Source organism: Delphinapterus leucas, chromosome 15, assembly GCF_059928025.1.
Source record: "Delphinapterus leucas isolate spDelLeu-1000000601 "Yukka" chromosome 15, BTC_Dleu_Yukka2, whole genome shotgun sequence".
Lineage (NCBI taxonomy): Eukaryota > Metazoa > Chordata > Mammalia > Artiodactyla > Monodontidae > Delphinapterus > Delphinapterus leucas.
In genome coordinates, this window is record NC_143143.1 from 65,636,001 (window position 1) to 65,658,764 (window position 22,764).

Sequence of the window (22,764 nt, forward strand, 5' to 3'; positions counted from 1 at the left end):
CTTCGTTGGAAGGTGGATTCTTAACCACTGGACCACCAGGGAAGTCCCTTCCATGATATATATATATATTTTTTTTTTTTAATTAATTAATTTATTTATTTTTGGCTGCGTTGGGTCTTTGTTGCTGTGCGTGGGCTTTCTCTAGTTGCAGCGAGAGGGGCTACTCTTCGTTGCGGTGCACGGGCTTCTCATTGTGGTGGCTTCTCTTGTTGTGGAGCATGGGCTCTAGGCGCTCGGGTTTCAGTAGTTGTGGTACATGGGCTCAGTAGTTGTGGCTCGCAGGCTCTAGAGCGCAGGCTCAGTAGTTGTGGCACACGGGCTTAGTTGCTCCGCGGCATGTGGGATCTTCCTGGACCAGGGCTCAAACCCTGCATTGACAGGTGGATTCTTAACCACTGTTCCACCAGGGAAGTCCCACTCAAGCCTCTTTTGCTCTCTGCATCTCACCTGTAAAAGAAGAGGAGAAGACTAATTATCTCAGAAGGCTTCCAGCTCCTTTCCTCTGAGGTTCTCCCAGCACCAGGCAGTCATGCCAGCAGCCTCTGCTGGAGACCTGGGTGGTGAAAGACTGGGATATTTATTTAAGATTACTCTCCTGGCTATTTCCAAGATGATGCAGGCCCAGGGAAGGTTCAGAGAGTACGGGCTGAAATCAGACTGAGGCAGAGGTGGGAGTAGATGCGCTGGGCTCCCTGGACCCATGAGGGGCATGTGGATTCTGCTTCTCCCAGCACAAAACATACAGATTAGTCTATGGGTTCTGTTTTTTTTTTTTTTTTGAAGCAAAATTAAGCCGGCATTTATTTTTTTTTTTTTTTAAGCCGGCGTTTATTTTAAGGGCTCTTCCCTGTAGGCCTTATCTAGCATTATGGCTGATATCCTCCAGTGAGGGCTTAGAAGAAATCCAGAGCCAGGCAGATATGTCTCAGTTTGACACCATGAGGCTGTGAGCCCCCCTGAGCAGCTCTTCTTGCTTTGAGCTCTGGCACAGAGTCAGCACTTAGTGTCATATAAGCAACAGAGAGCCTTTATTTAACTAGGGCTTTACATTATACCCTTAAAGCCCGGGGTAATGACGTGAGTGGAAAGCATTTTTGGGTGGGGTTGAGGCAATGTGGACCAAGACCTTCCCTTCCTCCTCATCTTCTTAAGGGCGGCATCTGGAACAACAGACCCTCACATTTGTGCCATGAGCTCCAGCTTACAAAGTGTTCCACTCATTATCCACGAGGTGGGAATTGAGGATGCTCGTGACCTCTCTAGGGCCCTAGAGATGTTGGGTGGCTGAGTGGGGTGCTCAGGGCCCCTGACTTTCTGTCCAGTGCCCCTTGCTTTGGGTGGGGCTGGTGGCCCCTGGAAGGCAGGGGGAGAAACTGAAGAATAAAAAGGAAACGTGGGGCTGGGGCTTGGAGCATGTGCACAGCCCAGGGTGAATCCTGTGTCTGTCTGTCTAACTGCCCATCCAAGGCCCCATGGTGGGTGGGGTGAGGGAGGGACCTGCCAAGTCTCATCTGGATCTTTCTCATTTAGTATTATGGATTCGGAGGAAGGCTTTAGACTCAGGGGTGCGGGTTCCTGCTCATTTCTCTGTTACCCGGTTTTAGCTCCAAATTTTTTTTTTTTTGAGAGGTTTGTTTTGATCAATGGGGGTCAGAAATGGGTGCTTTTGCCTTCCTAAAAACAAACAAACAAACAAACAACATGGGTTAAAAAAATATAGATGTAGTTTTTAAATTATACAAGTAATTCCAAAGTGTATGAAGTAAAAAATGAAGCTCCCTCTCTTATCCCACCCCCTCTCTTTTTCCTCTATCTACTTCTGAATTATTAACCTCTCTTAACAGTTTGGTGATCCTTTCAGATCTTTTACTACATGTGTACAAACACAAAGATGTATTGTTGAGGTTATTGGTATTTTTTTTAATATAAAAATGGGGCCATGACATTCTTTCTTTCTCTCTCTTTCTTTCTTTCTCTCGCTCCTTTTCTCTCTTTGCAATTTGCTTATTCCAAAGAGCAGCTGGGCAACAGGTCCTTCATTCTCTGAAATCTCCTCACTTCCTGCTCTGAGGGGGAAATGATAAGAATAGTCGGTTGCAGAGATAATTTCTAAGTCCCTCGCTTTTTGGATGAGTCCTAGTGAGACCAACCGACTGCCCATTTGTGGCAGATGTGGAGCCCGAGTCCAGTTCGCCTGACTTTGACATCATCAGGTCTATGCGTTTTTTAAGAGTACCTTCCTGCGTTATCCCTTTAAGTACATCCTGACAACATCCCTGTGAAGTCAGGGGGCAGGAATTATTGAGGCTTGGGGCATGAAGAGCCTTGTCCGATGTCAGGGCTGGAAAGGCCAGGAGCACAGGGCTCTTTGGGTTGAGTTCCATTTATCCCACATTGATTGAGGGGCTACCGTGTGCCAGGTGCTGTAGTGGGAGAGACAGCCTGGCCAAGGGCCTGCCTGGAGGTGGTCACTGACTGTCCCTGGTGCTCTTGGCAGAGTGGGGCCCCCTGGAGAGACTCTCCTCGCCCTTAGGAAGGGCCCTGATTCCAGACCTGGGCCAAGAGCTTGGAGTCCCTGAGGAGCTATATGGCACAAGGGTGGGTGGGGGTCTGTGACCTCGGCTGTTGCCACCGAGTCCTCACTTCTCATGACTCTGTCCCCATCCTCACTTCCTCTGTCTCTCCTTCCCTCCCTCCTCCTTCTCTCTGTGGCTCTTTGTCCGTTTGTCTCCATCTGTCTCTCTCCACGTGTGGTTCCTGTGCCCCTCACACTGTTCTGTCGTACCACTGCTACCCCTCTCCCCCATCACGTGCTCTCTCCTTTGTGCCAATGCAGGCGTGCTGGTCACCATGACAACAGAGACAGGCCCAGATTCTGAGGTGAAGAAGGCTCAGGAGGAGGCCCCGCAGCAGCCTGAGGCAGCCGCTGCAGCTACTACCCCTGTGACCCCCGCAGGCCACGGCCATCCCGAGGCCAACTCCAATGAGAAGCATCCGCCCCATCAGGACGCCCGGCCTGCCGAACAGGTGTGTGCCTGAGAGCGCGGGATCCCTCTTCCTGCCCAGCCAGTCCTCCAGAAGGGAGGCAACAAGGAAACTGAGATGTATTATTGACCCCTTACATGCCAAGCACTGTGCAGGGGGCATAGTGTTCATTTCTATAAGTAATTCTCTGAGACCTAAGAAGGTAACTATTGATTTCCCCATTTTACACTTGGGGAAACAGAGCCTCAGCAGGATGAAGTGAGTTACCCAAAGTCACATTGCTATAAAGCGACAGAAGTGCAAGTCAGATCTAGATCTGATTTTGAAAATCGGTGTTCTTTCAACCTTATTTTCCTATCCCCCAAGGCTGTCCATTCTAGCGGGGCAAGCCCAGGGTGACTGCAGAGCAAAATTCATCACCCTAAAAAGAGACAGAGGACTTGGGGGTTCATCTAGCCATTGAATTCACACCTCCCCGAATTCACAGCTGGACCAGAGAGGGCAGGGACTTGGCCAAGGTCATTGAGGGTGTCAGTGACAGAGTTAGGACTAGTGGGCAGGGCTCTGACCTCCCTTCCCTCCACTAGATCAGTCCCAGCCTCATGCTAGACCCAGTGACAGACTGAGGAGGAGGAGACCATGTCCTGATCACTCATGCGCTGTTCTCGGCAAGATAGGACAGCTCCCGCCTGCAGGGGAGCAGTGGACCCCTCGTATGAGCCCACCCATTGTACGCAGAAGCTCTGGCTCTCTTCCTGCACACACCCATCATTGACCGTGGTCACCTGGGGTGTCTTAGGGGGCAGTGGCTCTCATTTTGGGGTCTGTCTGAGCCCCAGCTGCATCCTTATTGCACCTCATTTGGACGCAAAGCTATGGTATCTAGCCCGCTGACTAAACCCTTCCCTTGGTTGGACCTGTAGAGCCTAGACATGGAGGAGAAGGACTTCGGGGAGGCCGATGGCCTGTCGGAGAGGACCACGCCCAGCAAGGCCCAGAAGTCGCCCCAGAAGATTGCCAAGAAATACAAGAGTGCCGTCTGCCGAGTCACTCTGCTCGATGCCTCTGAATATGAGTGTGAGGTGGAGGTAGGGAGCATCACAGGCCCCGTCCTTGGTCGACCATCCTCAGAGCCAGGACAGGCCTCTGTGCGCATTCAGCCTGGGCCAAGCCAGAGGGCATCTACTCTTCAAGGAGGCCTGGACCGACTGCTGCGTCCTGGGGAGGTGACCCAGCCAGCCCTCCTTTGCACAGATGGTGGCACTGAGGCCCGCAGAGGGCTCTTCTCATTGCAGATTGTGTTAGGCGAGGCACAGGGCTGGTGCCAGGAATCAGGGTGGCTGTACCTCGGCAAGGAGTCACCGTTTCAGGGCTGATCTGTAGCCTGGTAGGACCTGGGCTCTTTCATCTCACCCAGCAGACGCTGAGGTTTCAACCAGAATCATTTTCATGTATATAATGGGTGTGGAGAAGGCTTCTCCCTGTGAAGTACCCTATCCAGGGCACCAGGACAAACTGGTCACTCGAGGCTTCCATGGTGAGGCGTCCCCCAGGCTTAGGGAGGTGGCCCATTGGAAGGACCCTACCCCCCCAGGCTGTGGAGACACCCTGTGGCATGGCTCTGGCCCACAGTGGGTGGCTGGGCAGACACCTCCTCTCTGGGGTCAGCCCTCCTGGTCCCACATGTAGCATCTCCCTTTCCTGTACAGGCTGGAAGTCCCACCCGAATTCTGAGCTCTCACTCGCCCCCTTGGAGGTTCTGCCCCGGTCCAGGCGCCATTCCTGGCCCATCCACGTGTATGGAAGAGCCCAGAGGGTGGCTTTACTGCTGAGAGTTACAGGGCCCACCTTCCTTCCTGCCCCGATCCCTGGTCGTAAGGGACCGACTTCTGAGGCCTGGGAGGCTGGCTCTGTCGTCTTTGCCGGGTTGGGTTTTTTGTTTTTTTTTTTTTAATGTTTATTTCTTCCATAGAAAGGTTGCAGGGTGGACATCTTGCCTACTCCTGGGCAAAACAAAGGGATATCTTCTCCCTCTTTCCTCCTGCCCATGGTGGCCCCAAGGTGCTGTTTCAGCTACCCTAGAAGAGTGTAAGGGTTTGGCCGAGGCCACTGTCTCTGAAGCTCTCCTCCAGGCTCAGGAATCCCTTGGTTTCCCAGCTGCTCCCCACATTCAGGCCTGGTGCCGGTCCCCAGTGACCTAGCCAGACCTTGCAGGGACCTCACCCGCTCCCTGGAGTCCACTGCCTCTTTGGGTAGTGACTGCTTCACACACCCCCTGCCCCGTGATCCCTTTATCGATGCTTATCCTCACCCCTGTGGGTTTGGGGTACCCAGCCAGGTTCTGGGCTTTGTCCTTCTGAATCCTCAGGCCCAGATGGTGTTCAGAGAGGTACCACGCCTTGCTGATGGGAGTTCGGGGGAGAAGGTGGCTTGAACAGTGCTGCTTGCAGCTGAGGCTGATTTAGGCTCTGTGAGCCCCTGTGGAACCTCACTTGCTGCCTGGGTAGAGGTGATGCTCCCTTAGTGTAAGGGGAGGGGCCAGGGGAGGACAGTCACGCTGTGACCCTGAGTCCCAGGCCCTCCCCTCCTCCCCTGCCCATGTCCCACATGTCAGGTGGCTTGTCTCTTCCTCTCACACTCAAAACTCAGACTTTTGGTTTTCTGCTCCTTGGGTCCAACTTAGCCTGTTTCTCCTAATCACTGTACAGGAAGGAAAAATCAGTCACTCCCCCACCCCACTCTAGCTTTCCCCCAAGCAGGTCTGAGTTCTAGGAGGGCCCCAGGAGGGCTTGGAAGAAGGCAGTTGATGGGCTAGGCATTAGTGTCCCCCCAGGATTCCTTAGGACTTGGAGAGAAGAGCCAGGTGGGTGGCAGGAGTGCTGAGATCCTCCCCAGATGCTGGAAACCTCTTGCAGGTTTTCAGGTCGTCCTGGTGGAGCCTGGGGCATCTCCCCGCCCCATGCTGAGGTGTGTTCCGGCCTCACGGCAGCTCTGCTCTTCTCTTCAGAAACACGGCCGGGGCCAGGTGCTGTTTGACCTGGTCTGTGAGCACCTCAACCTCCTGGAGAAGGACTACTTTGGCCTGACCTTCTGTGATGCCGACAGCCAGAAGGTGCCTGGACTGGGGAGTGGGGCTGACTGGAAGGCCTGCCCTGGGTGGTGGGGGGGGTCTCTTCCCTTAGGCCCCCATTGGCCTGGCCACATCCCATGGCTTCCATCAGTCCTCAGATCTTCATTAGGTACCTTCTGTCTGTACGCCTCCAGGGTTCAGCCTGCCCTGTCCATCCTCAGTTCTCTGTCTCCCCTGTGCCCCTTCCTTGGGGGCCTGCAAGTCAGCCCCAGATGGGTATCTGGAGAGCCGTGGCATGGCTTCCTGTGGGAGCTGAGGCACTCACCCCCAGCCCCTCTTCCCCACCCTTGGGAAACTCCTGCCCGAGTTTCCTTCTTCCCACCAATCCCACTGCAGCTGCATTACCCGTTCACCGTGCTGCCTCCAAGCACTGCCAGGCCCAGGGCCCCGGGTCCCAAACCCTGAGTGAAGCCAGGCCTCATTCCCTTACCTCCCAGTCCCGGGGGAAAGGACCCAGACAGCTCAGCCAGAGAAGGGTGTTCCCAGCTGAGGGGCTGTTGGCAGGGCATTTCGGGACGTTTCGCTCTCCTAGCCCTACCCAAGTCCCTCCTCCATCTCCCTCTAATGAACTCTATCTTCTCCTACAGAACTGGCTGGACCCCTCCAAGGAAATCAAGAAGCAGATCCGGAGTGAGTGACTTGCTGTGGTTGGAACTGGTAGTGGAAGGTGGAGGGGGGGCTCCAGGCCTTGAGGGCCCTAGGTGCGCTGCTCCTTCCTCCTTTGGGAAGTGCGTTTGGACCCGTGAGTTCGTTTGCTGTGTGTGGCACATCTTGGGGAAGGCAGGGTATTGTTTTAGAGATGAGGAGCCTGAGGCCTGGACAAGAGGAGTCACCCAGCAGGTTAGCAGAGGGATCACAGCTGCCTTCAGGACGTCAGCCCTAGAAGGGACCTGCAGAGTCATCTAGGGCAAGAGGACAGACCGATGGCCTCAAAACAGCCACCCTTCTGTCCAGGGCCAGTGCAGGCTTCGGTGATCAGTGACCCTTGACTCAGCTCAGAATCCTTGTCCCCACAGTACTCTAGGCCACTGCCAACTGAGAGGAGTGAATGTGTCCTGTGTTTAATGATGGGTGACTGAGGCCCAGAAAGAGGCAGTTGTTTACCCAAGATCACAGAGTGAGGTATGGGCCACGCCAGGTCTTGAGCCCTGGCCCCCTGGCACCATCCTGCACTCTTTTCAAGGCCTGGGTCAAAGACAGATGAGCAAGCCAAAAACCTGTCTTTTCTGGCCCAGAGGAAAAAAGGCATGTTGGGAGGGGGGCGGGGCAGCCTTCAAACGCCAGAAGGGGGAGGTAGGTGGCCTCAGCCAGGGGGCATGCGGTGAGTGGGGACTTGGAGCCTAGAGGCAGTGATGCCTCCACTGGGGGCTCCTCCCCTTGGCTGTGCTTGGGCTTCCTGGTACCTTGGCTGGAAAGCTAGAGCCAAGCCTGTTGCTGTGACAGCAGGCAGCTGGGCCTAGGGATGCCAGCTGACTATGCAGGAGGGGGCTTGAGGGATGCTTCTTGTAGCCTCCTGTAAGTTGGAGATAAAGAGGCAGGCTCACAGACAGAGCCCCCCTCTCTGGGGCCAACAGGGTCCTAGGCCTGGCCTTTATGCTATCCCCAGGAACCCCAGCCCAGCTGGGAGGCCTGGCTCTCATGCCTGAAAGAATCAGAACACACACAGTGGCTGAGAGTGTTTGAGAAGGACCAGGACCTTAGAAAAGAGAAGCTGCTGACAGAATCTTTGGGTCTCGACTCCCTCCCCAGGGCAAGAAGTGATCCCCTCGGGTTATGAAGGAGCAGGGCTTCCTCCTTTATTTAGTAAAGCCACAGTCTCTGTTCCTACCCCTGCAGTCTCCACCCACTCACCCCAGTTCTGGCTTCTGGGGCCCCCACAGAGCAATTTTTTACCCACTTTCTTGATTTGTGACAACTCCAACCTTCTGAAGGTGGCACCTGAGTCCTTGTGTCCTGGCCTTCAGAGTTGGGTATATTTCCTCCCAAATCTCAGGGCCCATCACCTAGGGCACTGGGGGCAATTCCTCCACCTCTCTGGATTCCCGCATCTCCCTAGCAAGTGGATTAGTGATTACTGCCTCACTAGGTGGGGATGAAGGTTCAGTGATATGAGTGTGGACAACAGCCAGCACATAGTAGGTGCTTCACATAGTAGGAGGCAGTCTGGTGTGATGGTTAAAAGGACAGATGCGGGAAGTAGCCTGCCTGGATTTGAATCCTGACTCCATCACTGCTTCTCGTGTTATTTAATTGCTCCGTGCCTCACATCTGTAAAGTGGGGGTAACCCTTATCTTTAGGGTTGTTGTGAGGATGAAATGAGTTATTAGGTGTTCAACACCTAAAAGGTGCCTGCCCATAGTAACACCCAGTTTGTATTAGCCATTATTATTATTATTAATTATTACCATTATTCTCTCGCTCTCTTTTTTTCTTGGCTGTGCTGTGCGGCTTGTGAGATCTCAGCTCCCCGGGATTGAACCCGGGTCATGGCGGTGAAAGCCCGGAATCCTAACAACTAGGCCACCAGGGAACTCCCCCATTATTATTCTTGAGACAGGGATTGTTTCCCCTTGAGGCTGCTGTTTCCAAGGAGTCAGCTGCAGTCAGGAGCCTAGGTTGTGGAGTCATATGAGCAGAGGCTAGACCTGTTTTCTATCGCTGACTAGCTGGGTGATCCTGGGAGAATGACTTAACCTCTCAAAACCTTCATCTATTAAAAGGAAAGTCTACCTCAGGATCACTATAAAGATTAAATTCCAAAAACACGTGTAAAGTTCTTAGCAAGCCAAGCGACCAGCACTTAGTAAGTGTTGGAGACATGACAGCTGTAGGGTGAAGATGGTGATGCCTGCAGGGACAGGATGGTAGTGATGGCATGGCCTCCAGCCCTTCACGTCCACAGCCCTGCCCTGGATGGGCCTCTCTTTCTCACTTTGTCAGAGGTCTCTTTAGAGCATGGAGCCCAAAATGTCCCAGGGGCGGTCTGACCATTGTTCTGGATTATGGCCTTTCATCAAGGCCTCCTCCCTCCCCCCTCTTCTTAAGTGGTCATCCCTCTTCTTGGTTTGCAGAGCTTGTTTCCAGCTGAAACCGCAGCGGTTTATTTTTCTCTACCTTGTAAATGTGTACCATTGATTTTTCATATCTAAACCTGGAGGTTAACAATTATCCCTGTGAAATGTTCTTTGTTACTTTTAGCCCATTATATTTGCTTTGGGGTCTTGTTTATAATCCAATTCTGCCATCTGAGATGGAGTCACCATTATATAGGGCAGAGTTTTGCCACATGTTTTCTGAGAAACTTTAATCTGGAAGGATGCCCTGTGACAGATAGATGCAACAGGTCAAATGGATTTTGGGAACTCTTGAATGCATGTCCCCCTTCAAGAGGTGCAATGCACAGCAGCAGAGCGAGGGCTCTGAGAAGTCCAAAGTTAGGAAGCCTGTTTAATGTGGTATTTTCTAGATTAATTATCTTCCCATTAATGTCCTGGGGCACAGACTTTGGTGTAGAGGGAAGAGCATGGGCTCTGGATCCAGGTGGCCTGGGCCTGAACCTCAGCATTGCCACTTCCTAGCTTGTGACCTTGGACTGGCCACTTTACTGCCGGGGCCTCACCGTCCTCATTTACAAAATGGGGATAATCATTATCAAGGACTTAGTTACAGGGACGTTGTGAGGTTTAATGAAGCAATGTTTGTAAAGTAATTAACAGCATGTCTGGCATGCACCATTGTTTTCTTTCTTTCTACCTTCCTTCCCACTGCTAGTTCACAAGTCTGTTAATCTGGGCCTCAGTCTCCTCATCTGTCAAGTGGGAATAATGTGCCAGCCTCTCTTATTGGATTGTCCTAAGATGATTGTTATGGGAAGACTGAAAAATTGCCCATGGCATGGTGCATCTGGGCCACCCACGGGTGAGATGGGGCCTCTCTGATCTCTCCCTCATCTTCTCCTCTCAGGCAGCCCCTGGAATTTTGCCTTCACAGTCAAGTTCTACCCCCCTGACCCTGCCCAGCTGACAGAAGACATCACAAGGTGAGGGCTGGGGAGGGGTGGTGGAGGAGGGGGATGGACACAGAGCCCTGGGAGACACAAGGTGGTATATGGTTACATGATGGCTGGTGCAAACCCAGATGCCTGCTGAGGCCAGGCAGACAGCATCAACAAGGGAAGCCAACTCAGTGCAAGGGAAAGTGATGCAAACAGAGTGGTCGATGGCAACTGACCCTTGACTCCAGAGGGGGAGGTGTCACAGGGAACGGTGGGGCTCAGTGTGAATTCAAGAGGACAGATGCCGCTTAAAACAGTTGCTCTTCTGCTCGGGCAGTCACTGCCATGTGGGAATCAGGCCTGATAGTTGGAGCGAAGCTAGAGATGTGAGAGTAAAAACCACACTTTTTAAATATTGGCAGCTAATTTGAACTCTTAAAAAGCATGGTGTGGGCCATCTCTGGGTAGGATAAAGCAGACATGCCTGAAGGCCGATGTGCTGGCTGGACCGCCAGGTTTCAGCTTTGGGGATAGGAGGGATTAGAACACAGATGCCTTTGCAAGTGGGAGTTTGGTCCTGTGTGCTACTCTGTGCACACGGCAGGCGTGTGGGAGTCAAATGAGGCATGTGACCACCCCAGGGAGGCAAGCCCAGGCTGCTGGGGTGAACGTGGATTGTAGGTGCAGGCCTTGTGCCTCAGTGCCAGTAGATAACAAGGCTTAAAGATTAGAAGGGGGTGCAAAGCATCTCAGGATGAGAGCTTCCATGGGGCTCATCCTGCCTCTGAAATCCAAAACAGGGAGGGGCCTTTCTCTTTATCTAAGCCCCTTCCAAAGAGATAGTCTTACTTTACAATATCCTGGGGCTGTGTCATCCTTATGCTGGGCCCTAAACACCCACCAACCATAGGATGTGGCTTGGAGTTATTCCTACAGCAGGAGAGGGAGCTACTAAGCCATCCTCTGTCTCCCATTGGGTCCCTCCTTAATCTCTGCCATTTGCCAGGCAATGGGCCAAGGTCAAGATACGGACTCTGGCCTTGGGAGATAAAGCAGATATCCCTGGAATAGATCAGACCTGAGGCCTTGGCCTCATTAGCCCCGCTCTAATCCCTGAGGGTCAGCTTGGGGCCAAGGTGGCAGCAGCAGGGTCTAAACTTCATTCCCTAAAGGGCTGAGAGCTTTAGACCAATACAGCCCCCATCCCCTGGTCTTGCCCACTGGTGCCTCTCCTCTTTGTGCTGGTCCCTGGACATTGGGCCTCTAGGGACACCAGGAAGGAAGTTAGCCCTGCCCGGTGTGGCTGGCCTCAGGGGATGGGGTGGTAGTGGCAGCTGATTTAGTCAAAAATATGTAGAACCCAAATAAACTGGTCAGAATGACAAAGTGACTGAAATGAAAGACTGACCAGTGTGTTTGGTAATGATTTCTGAATTTGGAGACTTTCGAATGATATGCTTATAAGCCCACACTCGATGCCTGTAATGTTTGAGCAGCTGCTGGCCCTGAGCACACACTGAGGCCACGTGTATTGTACTTCTGGCCAGAGCTTCAGTTCTGACTCTGCAAAATAATGTCGTGGAGCAGTAAAAACTATACTAAATAAAAGCCACTTGAAAGGAAAAGAAACAAGTCATTGGAAAAAAAATGGTGAAACATAGCAAAGTGGGCAAGGAGGTATTGTAGGCTGAGCATGAACTGGAATATTAAAAAAAATTACACAGTAACTTAAAAAGCAATAAAAAGTGCTTTGAAATGGTTCTACAAGTTGTAACATCATCCAAGTGTGCATGAAAGTTATAAAAAAAATCATGGCCTAGTGGTTGGAAATGTTTCTTTTAAACCAATTTGGACAATTCATTTAGAGCTGGAGCCAAATAAAAAAGTTTTGAGGAAACATTGGCAAACAGGTTAGTCCAGACAGTGGAATATGGTGCAGAAGTTAAAATGAATAAAGGGGTCACGTGTGCTGACATGGGAAGGGCTCTAAGGCACATAGTTGGGAGTGAAAAAGCAAGCTGTGTGGTCAGATATAGCATTTGATAACATTTACATGGTAAAAACACCCATGAACCAAAACTACATGTATTTTAAAAAATTTATTTTATTGAAGTATAGTTGATTTACAATGTTGTGTTAATTTCTGCTGTACAGAAAATGATTCAGTCATATATACATATATACATGCTCTTTCTCACATTCTTTTCCATTATGGTTTATTATAGGATAGTGAGTATCGTTCCCTGTGCTCTGCAGCAGGACCTTGTTGTTTATCCATTCTGTATACAATAGTTTGCAACTGCTGATCCCAAACTCCCATTCCATCCCTCCCCCACCCCCTCTCCCCTTTGGCAACCGCAAGTCTGTTTTCTATGTCTGTGAGTCTGTTTCTGTTTCATAGATAAGTTCATTTGTGTCATATTTTAGATTCCACATGTAAGTGATATCATGTGGTATTTGTCTTTCTGTTTCTGATTTACTTCACTTAGTATGATAATCTCTAGTTGCATCCATGTTGCTGTAAATGGCAATATTTCATTCTTTTTATGGCTGAGCAATATTCCATTGTATATATGTACCACATCTTCTTTATCCACTCATCTGTCGATGGACACTTAGATTGCTTCCATGTCTTGGCTAATGTAAGTAGTGCTGCTGTGAACCTAGGGGTGCATGTATCTTTTCTAATTACAGTTTTTTTCTGGGTATATGCCCAGGAGTGGGATTGCTGGATCATATGGCAACTGTATTTTTAGTTTTTTGAGGAACTTCCGTACTGTTTTCCATAGTGGCTGCACCAATTTACATTCCCACCAACAGTGTAGGAGGGTTCCCTTTCTGCCACACCCTCTCCAGCATTGGTTATTTGCAGACTTTTTGATGATGGCCATTCTGACCGGTGTGAGGTGGTACCTCATTGTAGTATTGATTTGCATTTCTCTAGTATTTACCGACGATGAGCACCTTTTCATGTGCCTATTTGCCATCTATATGTCATTTTGGAGAAATGTCTATTTAGGTCTTCTGCCCACTTTTTTTTTTTTTTTTGTGGTACACGGGCCTCTCACTGTTGTGGCCTCTCCCGTTGCGGAGCACAGGCTCCGGACGCGCAGGCTCAGCGGCCAGGGCCCACGGGCCCAGCCGCTCCGCGGCATGTGGGATCTTCCCGGACCGGGGCACGAACCCGCGTCCCCTGCATCGGCAGGCGGACTCTCAACCACTGCGCCACCAGGGAAGCCCCCTGCCCACTTTTTGATTGGGTTGTTTTGTTTTTTTTGTTATTGAGTTGTATGAGCTGTTTGTGTATTTTGGAAATTAAGCCCTTGTTGGTTACATCATTTGCAAATATTTTCTCCCAGTCCGTATGTTGTCTTTTTGTTTTGTTTATGGTTTCCTTTGCTGTGCAAAAGCTTGTAAGTTTGTTTAGGTTCCATTTGTTTACTTTTGATTTTATTTCTATTGCCTTGGGAGACTGACCTAAGAAAATGTTGGTACGATTTATGTCAGAATGTTTTGCTATGTTCACTTCTAGAAATTTTATGGTGTCCTGTCTTATATTTAAGTCTTTAAGCCATTTTGAGTTTATTTTTGTGTATGGTGTGAGGGTGTGTTCTAACTTCACTGGTTTACATGCAGCTGTCCAACTTTCCCAACACCACTTGCTGGAGAGACTGTCTTTTCCCCATTGCATGTTCTTGCCTCCTTTGTCGAAGATTAATTGACCGTAGGTGTGTGGGTGTATTTCTGGGCTCTCTATTCTGTTCCATTGATCCATATGTCTGTTTTTGTGCCAATATCATGCTGTTTTGATTACTGTAGCTTTGTAGTATTGTCTGAAATCTGGGAGGGTTATGCCTCCTGCTTTGTTCTTTTTTTAAAAAAAAATTTTTATTTATTTATTTATTTTTGGCTGCATTGAGTCTTCATTGCACTGTGCGGGCTTCCCATTGCAGTGTCTTCTCTTGTTGCAGGGCACGGGTGGGCTTCAGTAGTTGTGGCTCATGGGCTGTAGAGTGTAGGCTCAGTAGTTGTGGTGCATGGGCTTAGTTGCTCCGCAGCAGGTGGGATCTCCCCAGACCAGGGCTCTAACCCATGTCCCCTGCACTGGCAGGTGGATTCTTAACCACTGCCCGACCAGGGAAGTCCCTCCTGCTTTGTTCTTTTTCCTCAGGATTACTTTGGCAATTCTGGGTCTCTTATGGTTCCATATAAATTTTAGGATTATTTATTCTAGTTCTGTGAAAAGTGTCATGGGTAATTTGATAGGGATTGCATTAAATCTGTAGATTGTTTTGGGTAGTATGGCCATTTTAACAATGTTAATTCTTCCAATCCAAGAGCATGGGATATCTTTCCATTTCTTTGAATCATCTTCAATTTCCTTTATTAATGTTTTATAGTTCTCAGCATATAAGTCTTTTACCTCCTTGGTCAGGTTTATTCCTAAGTATTTTATTTTATTTTTGATGTTATTTTAAAAGGGATTTTTTCAGCAATAATGGAGCTCCTGCATGTAGAGGATTGGTAACTTGTTCCATGGTGGCAAGAAAGAAGTCTTTTTTTTTCTTGCTGTATAATGTTTCAGTTTTAATAATTTTGAAGCACTTGGATGCATTCAGAAATTAAAAATAAAAACCATAGATTAAAAAAATAAATAAAAGGGATCTTTTTTTTTTACATTTCCTTTCTGATATTTTATTGTTAAGTGTAAAGAAATGCAGCCAATTTCTGTATGTTAGCCTTGTATCCTGCTGTCTTGCTGAATTCATTTGTCAGTTCTAGCAGTTTTTGTGTGGCGTCTCTAGGGCTTTCTATATGTAATATCATGTCGTCTGCGTATAATGACAGTTTTACCTCTTCCCTACCAATTTGGATACCTTTTATTTCTTTTTCCTGACTGATTGCTGTAGCAAGGACTTGAAATACTATGTTGAATAGAAGTGATGAGAGTGGGTATCCTTGTCTTGTTCCAGATTTTAGAGAGAAGGCTTTCAGCTTTCACTGTTGAGTATTATACTGGCTATGGGTTTGCCATAAGTAGCTTTTATTATGTTGAGATATGTTCCCTCTATACGCAGTTTCATAAGAGTTTTTATCATGAATCGATGTTGAATTTTATCAACTGCTTTTTCTACATCCATGGAGATGATCATGTGAAAACCACATGCATTTCTATATGTCCATGGAGGAAAAAGGTCTAAACACCACAGGGATAACAGGAGTGACCTCTGGGGGAGGGAGTTAGGACTGAGAATGCACATCAAGAGGAAATTTAGAATTATCTCTAAAGTTTACATTTTTCCCACAATAAGAGTATATTAATAGTATAATTAAAAATACATCACATTTTTAAAAAATGGTTAAACCAGCAAAGCAGTCCTAATTTAGCTTGAAAATGAGTTAGAAATCGAAAATGTTCGTATAGTAGGAAAAATCCTTCAAACTTAGAAATAAACAAAAATGCTTAACGTTGCACGAAATGTTACATAACCATCTTCTAGGATGCACCCAAAGTATTAACACACGACATGCCAGTGTCTGGGAACATTTCTCTTCTGCTGCGCTGAGCGTTGATCAGTTGGTGCTGACAGATCGGTGGGCAGCTGTGCTTGGGGGAATCTAGGGAGGGAGTGGCCCCCGTGCCCATGCCAGCTCTCCCCTATGTCCAGGTACTACCTGTGCCTGCAGCTGCGGGCGGACATCATCACAGGCCGCCTGCCCTGCTCCTTCGTCACGCATGCCCTGCTGGGCTCCTATGCCGTGCAGGCTGAGCTAGGTGACTATGATGCTGAGGAACACGTGGGCAACTATGTCAGCGAGCTCCGCTTCGCCCCTAACCAGACCCGGGAGCTGGAAGAAAGGATCATGGAGTTGCACAAGACGTACAGGTGAGAGGGCCTCCGCCCAGGCCTCCCCTTGCTCCTTGCCCTGTTGGCCAGAACCTTCCTGGCTAGGCCACAGGATCGTATGCTGTAAGTACCCCACCTGGCTCTGCCGTTGACGTGAGGTGTGTCTGAGAGCACATCATCTCATCAGATGGGAATGATGGTAACTTGCTATGTGACCTTAAATGACTGCTTGGAACTTCAGGTTCTTAAGCTCTTGTACTGGTATGGTAATTCCCTGTCCTTGGCCTCTGAGAATCGGTCTCTTTAACTGCCAATTGGAGATGATAATAATGATTGTGTGTCCCTGGGTAAGTGTCCTGATGTCTCCGGGCATAAAGTTCAAAAGTTTACATTCTAAAGCCAGACCGCCTGGTTCACCTTTTGGCTTTGTCTGTTTCTAACCAGAGGATCTCGGGCTGGTCATTTCACTTGCCTGTGCTTTAGTTTCCTCATTTGTTTAATGGGGGCACTAATAAAACCTGTGCTGTAGGGTCCTGGAGGGGCTAACTGGTGCACATTAGAGACACACTGCATGGTGGCTATTATTGTTGCTCTGGGATTTGAGGAGTTGAGTAGTCGATTGTGCAGTGGAGAAGCAGCTTGTGCCAGGAGTTAGAAGATAGTTAACTAGTTGTGTGATTATGGGCTGGGTATTTAACCCATCAGCCCCATCTGTTACCTGTATTTGTAAGGACTTAGATTATCAGTGTTTCTCAACTACTGGTGCAGGATGTTTGGCATCCCTGGGCCCCAGGCATTAAATGCCCATAACACCCCGTCAGTCATTGTAACAACCGAAGTGCATCCCCCATTTCCAAATCCCTGCCGTGAGGGTGATACCCGCTCCCTGAGGGGACCCTTGGAACTAAATGATCCTTTTAAGCTGGAAGTACTTTGGATTCTAAGTCCAGGCTTGTCAGGGGAACCCAATGTGATAAATGACGTGGAAGTGCATTGTAAACTGTAAAGTGCTATGCATGTGGGAGGGGGTATGGTGATATTATCACATTGCTAATAAGGATGGAGGGAATGAGGAGGGTTGCGTCCTGGGGAGAGAGGCCATCTGGAGAGAGGCCCAGGTCCGGAGGTGGAGGGATCATGTACGTGGGGAAGAAAGCCTGCTGGGGTGTGATGGGACACGAGGTCTGGGTGGCAAATGTGTCTCTCAGAGACTTGCACACCAACTCTGATTGGCTAGTAACGGCTGCTGTTGTGTTGTGTTGAGCAGGATACTGAAACCGTGCAGCCGGTTAGCAGTGTCTGCCTGGGTTCTTTGTCATCCCTGTTGTAGGCAGCAAGGTGTGTTAGGGATTCGCAAGAGTCCTAATAATTCAGAGGGGGAAGTTCAGATCAATATGGGCTGGAGAAATCCTAACGGCCATCCCTTCAGCTGTAACAGCTCTTTTGACATAAAGCAGATTGACTTCCAGTGTCCAGGTATTCTGCACAAAAGCTCCCCGAGGTAGACAGAGCACAGGAAACTGAGGCTATGAGACAGATGTAAACGAAGTGGCTGGGGACATGAACCATGGAGCCACATTGTCTGGATTCAAATCCTGACTTTGCTACTTAATAGCTGTGTGCCCTTAGGCAAGTTGTTCAACCTCTCTGTGCCATAGTTTCCTCATCTATAAAGTGGGAATAGTGATATCTACCTTATAGTCCTGTTATGAGGATTCAAATGAATTAATACATGTAAAGTGCTTGGAACAGTAACCAGCATGTAGTACTCAATACATGTTACTCAGCAAATGCTGTGAGAGTATACAGTTTCCTGGCAGCCAAAGCCAAGAAGGAACTTGATGAATTACGTAACTCTTCTTTTCAGAAAGGAGAGAGATTCCTCCTTTCCTCAAGGGCGATTAAGTGGTTTCTGATACAAAATTCTGCGAAAAATAGCCTTTATGGGTAATAATTTAGGAGCCCCTGGGTGGTAATGATAAGCAATGTCATCCACAGTGGTTTCACTGTCGTGAAGAAACAGAATTTATGGCTCCCATTTAATCCAGTGGCAGAATGAGGCAAAAATCTGGACTCCCGGCTGAGGCCTTGAACGCTTCCTGGAGAAAATAAGGCTGGACCTGAGCTTTGGCAGGAGATGAGAGTTCAGTGGACTGAAGCGGGGGCTAGGGGTGCACTGTCCGGCACTGAGAGCAGAGGTGAGGGACTGGGGAGGCCCAGCCACACTCCTGCTCCAGAATGCTTGCCTTCCTGGAATCACAGGTTCTGATCACGGTCATCTTCGGCTGGCAGGACTCAGGCCTTGGTCCTTCCACTGGCCACCAGCGATCACTTTCTTTCCCTTAGGGGCATGACCCCAGGAGAAGCAGAAATCCACTTCCTAGAGAACGCCAAGAAGCTTTCTATGTACGGAGTAGACCTGCACCATGCCAAGGTATTGCTGGGTGCCAGGGTTCCCCTAGGTTCTGGGGGATGCTTCTGAGGAACTACCAGGGTCTTCTGGAGGGCTTGGTGTGCCAGACTCTGTGCTAGCTCCAACCTGAAGCCTTTTCTCTTCTCATTTCTCATAACTTGACCTTCCATAACCCTTTATTTCCCCATGACCCTTATTATTTTCTCCTTGTATTATATTTATTTATGAATCTGTCTGTGCCACCGCTAGATCGAGAGCTTCATGAGGGAAAGACATAGGCCTTAACTTATTTCTGTATCCTGAGCATATAGCATACGACCTAGTATGCATAGGTACCCCTAACTGTTTGCTGGGTGAATGAATGATTGAGTGATTGATAGAGAAAATGATTGAACAAGTGAGTGGGTGAATAAAGGACAAAATGAATGAACAAATGGCTCTGTGAGGGATTAGTCAGTGGGGCTCCAGCATGGATGCTCAAACCCTGCTCCTGAGGGCTCATTACAAGCAGAGCTCAGAATGGGGTTTCGGGGTCATTCCACGGTCCCTTCTCACACAGGACTCTGAGGGCATCGACATCATGTTAGGAGTCTGTGCCAATGGCCTGCTCATCTACCGGGACCGGCTGAGGATCAACCGCTTCGCCTGGCCCAAGATTCTCAAGATCTCCTACAAGAGGAGTAACTTCTACATCAAGATCCGGCCTGGGGAGGTGAGCCTGCCTTGGGAATCCCTTCGTCACCAGGATCAGCTAAAGTGAAGGGGACCCCGGCAGCTGGGCCTGGGTTTTTTCCTACCCAGGATACATGGATGGAGATGCTGGGTGCTGGGTAGGGAGACAGTCCTCTTTTGCTGGGGCTCTCTACGTAGACTTTGCACTTTAGGTATGTGCCTGCACACACACACACACACACACACACACACACACACACACACACACGGGAGTATACGCATAAAGAAAACCACATATATTCAGGTTATACAGATCAGGGAATGTTATGTCCATGTCCCTGATTTGCTTACATGTGGTACTCATACGAAGATACACACAGACACACGACTACACACACATGCAAACATGAATATGCCCACCCTCCACATCCCGCCCATCACAAAGTCCGCTTGGTTCTACCTCTAGAATAAATGCGAGCCCGTCTGCTTCTGTCCCTCTGTCCACTGCACCAGCCACCGTCTCTCCCCTCCATGCCTACACTGTCCTTCTCACTGGTCTCCCGGCCTCCACTGCCACTCCAGGCCATTTTCCTCGTAGCTGCCGGAGAGAGCTTAAAAGTCCCTTGCATCAGTTCATGTCAAACCCACCCCACTCCCACTCCTCACTTGAACCTTCTGAGAGCTCTCCTTAGCTCTTGGACTCAAGTCCTAACTCTGTCTGGCCACCTGCCTCTCCCACATGCCTCTGCCCCGCCCGCCCCACGCCCACGGGCACTCCAGCCCCTTCACCCTTCTCTGAGATCCTTGAATAAGCAAACTCTTTCCTGCCCCAGCCCTTTGCATTTGTTGTTCCCTCCACCTGAAATCCTCTGCCCCACCTTCTCACATAGCTTTGGTTCCTTTCCCATCCTCCAGTTCTCTGCTCAGAGATCCCCTGTGTAGAGGGCGTTCCCTGATCACCCTTTCTAAAGTAGTGCGCCTGCAGGCGTTCCCTGTCACATCACACATCTCTATCCATTCCTTTGTGCCCTTATCAGTATCTGAGATGAGCTTGTTTACCCATTTATCATCCCCCCACCCCCGCCCCCGCCAAGAATCTTCTGTCTTGGTCACCCTGGTGTCTCTGTTGCTTAGCTCTGGATCTGTCACAGAGTACGGGCTTAATCCAGCTGATTGATTAAATGAATGAATAAATGAACGAACAGGCCAGAGTCATACAGGCCTGAGAAAGAGGTTCAGAAAGGATGGACTGGTGGTGAGAGTGGGCCCAGGCCTTGCTTCTGACCCACCCTCCCTGGTTTTGCAGTATGAGCAGTTTGAGAGCACGATTGGCTTTAAGCTCCCAAATCACCGGTCGGCCAAGAGACTGTGGAAGGTCTGCATTGAGCACCATACGTTCTTCCGGTGAGCCTGCCCCTGGGGTGTGGTAACAGGGGCTGAGGCCGAGGCTGTGAGTGGATGTGGGTGACGGCTGTGTTTCCTCAGTAGGAGGAGTGAGTAGGGACTCTAGGAAAGCCCTCCTCCTCCTCTTTCCCCAAGTCTCTCACCTTCTGGACCACTGAGAGTTGTCGTAGGTGGTGGGACAGCAGGACGGAAGGCCAGCTGTGGTCCAGCCTTGGGCCTGGCGTTGCGCGTCTGATCCTCTCTCCTTGCCTCCATCCCTCCCCTGCAGGCTGGTGTCCCCTGAGCCCCCACCCAAGGGCTTCCTGGTGATGGGCTCCAAATTTCGGTATAGTGGGAGGACCCAGGCACAGACCCGCCAGGCCAGCGCCCTCATCGACCGGCCCGCGCCCTTCTTTGAGCGTTCCTCCAGCAAACGGTACACCATGTCCCGCAGCCTTGACGGAGGTATGTCCCACGCTGGAGGTGGCGGGGAGAGTGGCGTGTAGAGGGGGTGGGGGCATGCCGGGTCCTGTAGAATGAGCAGTGGAGGCGGTGAACACATCACAGTTGATTTGCACCAGGCATGGTGGCCCCAGAGCACTGCTGCATCTGGGGACTCTCAGTGGGTTAGTCTAGCCTACGGTACCACTTCTGCTGGAATGTGACACTGACACTCTGGGCTTCTCACAACTTCCCTGAGTTGCGGCCTTTTGGGGTCCCAGGTTCAGCCATATGGTTTTCTGGGCCCCCTTCCCAAGAAGCTTAGCGGTTTACAGCCTGTCACCATTCTGGAATGGTATATTGTAACTGCAGTGTGGAGCTGGTGATGCCTTACTGGAGGCGAAGGAGTTGTTCCCAATCATTTTTTTGGTTCCACTCGGCTCTGGGCTGATTGACGTCTAACTGCATGGCAGTCTCCACTGCCCCCGTTTCTCTTGAGTTGATAGGTGCCCTGACTATTAATGAGAATTGGCCATACATTGCCCTGTATCAAGCAGACCAGGGCTTCTCAAAATGTGGCATCAGAACCAGCTGTGAGCTTGTAAACATGAGAAGTCCCAGGCCTTTACCTAATCCTACTAAATCAGCACCCTTTAGGGCCCAGAACTCTCCCAGGATATGCTCACAAGTTTATAGGAGAGGGTCAGAAGCCACATGGGGCATTGGGAGTTAGGCAGAGTTAGGTCTCAGCCTTGACACTCACCAGTTGCTCCATGGATGCAGGAGGTGGTCCATAAATATTTGAATGAAAGGATGGGAGGCCTTGAGCAGCTTAACTCCCCTGGGCCTGTTTCTTCTTCTGCAAAATGAATAATACCTACTTCATTGTGTTATAGGGAGAACTAAACAAGTAATACCTCTACCACACCCAAAACAGTTCATGGCACATAGTAGGACCTTAATAAATTGTAGGACCACTAATAAATTATTATTGCTTTTAGGTCTATAGGGGGTAGCTTGAAGGTAGGAGATGGGGACTTTGGTGGGGGACCAGCAGATGCTCCCAGAACATATTGGGGCTGGCCTCCAGGCAAGGCAACAAATATTTCCTTAGTGTTAGATGTGTGCCAGGCCTTGTGTTAGGTCCTGGGTACGGTTTTGAGTATAAGTATGGCCCTTTCCTTTGAGGAGCTCACAGAGTAGTAGGTTTGTCAGCGTTCAACATGATTCAGCTGGTGGGAGAAGTATGTACAGAATACAGAGCAGCCCTGTGGAGAGAGGGTGACAACTGGGCTAGAGTCTTGAAGGATGCTTAGGAGTTTGCCAGGTGATCAGGAGAGTCTGATATGTTTCCAGTAGTATGGAGGTGAGTCCCGCCCCAGGACTCCCTGGCCGTGTTCGGAGGACATGCAGTTTTGCAAGGGTCCATTTGGGGCTCAGGAAGCTCCCTATTCTCCTTGAGTAGGTACAGTGCTGAGAGCTGAGATTTAAGCAAAGGGAAAAGAGGGCTGTGCTGTCCTTCTGTCCTCCCCCGCAGCTCCCATTACCATGCTGGGGGCTGAATGAAACCCAGATTGTTCAGAGCAGCAAAGATTGGCCCAGAACTGGTGAAGTTCATTATCTAGGAAGCCCGGACTCTAAGCCAGGAGGCCTGGGTCCTTGTCCTGATTCACTGAAAGGTTACCAGTGGGACCTTTCTCCTTTCAAGGTCTCAATTTATCCTCTTTAAAGTGGGGATAGTAATTCCCATCCTAGCCATCAACACAGAGTATTATGTGGATCTAATGAAATAATGTGCATAAATGGGCAGTTTGTCAAGTGATATATATGAATAAAAGGGATAATTTTTTTTTTAAAAAAAATCTATGCCAATCCTGAGGATAATCTGTGCTCTGA

The 22,764-nt window shown here is 49.6% G+C and overlaps 1 protein-coding gene across 25 annotated transcripts in view; it reads left to right on the forward strand.

The window, feature by feature from the left end:
• EPB41L1 (erythrocyte membrane protein band 4.1 like 1) overlaps positions 1–22,764 on the forward strand; it is a 130,002-nt gene that overhangs the window by 69,472 nt on the left and 37,766 nt on the right. For 18 of the 25 annotated variants that reach the window (XR_016387913.1, XR_016387912.1, XM_089896807.1 and 15 more), the window contains 10 exons: positions 2,837–3,027; positions 3,909–4,073; positions 5,993–6,097; positions 6,703–6,745; positions 10,080–10,155; positions 15,780–15,998; positions 18,252–18,393; positions 18,932–19,084; positions 20,351–20,448; positions 20,717–20,892. Coding sequence is in view for 23 of the 25 variants with exons in the window: in XM_089896807.1 (XP_089752933.1) it covers positions 2,851–3,027; positions 3,909–4,073; positions 5,993–6,097; positions 6,703–6,745; positions 10,080–10,155; positions 15,780–15,998; positions 18,252–18,393; positions 18,932–19,084; positions 20,351–20,448; positions 20,717–20,892 (1,354 nt within the window). In the remaining 2 variants the exon portion in view is untranslated. The remainder of the gene's footprint in view (positions 1–2,836; positions 3,028–3,908; positions 4,074–5,992; positions 6,098–6,702; positions 6,746–10,079; positions 10,156–15,779; positions 15,999–18,251; positions 18,394–18,931; positions 19,085–20,350; positions 20,449–20,716; positions 20,893–22,764) is intronic. The other 7 variants (XM_089896817.1, XM_089896823.1, XM_089896824.1 and 4 more) reach the window with 2 other exon arrangements.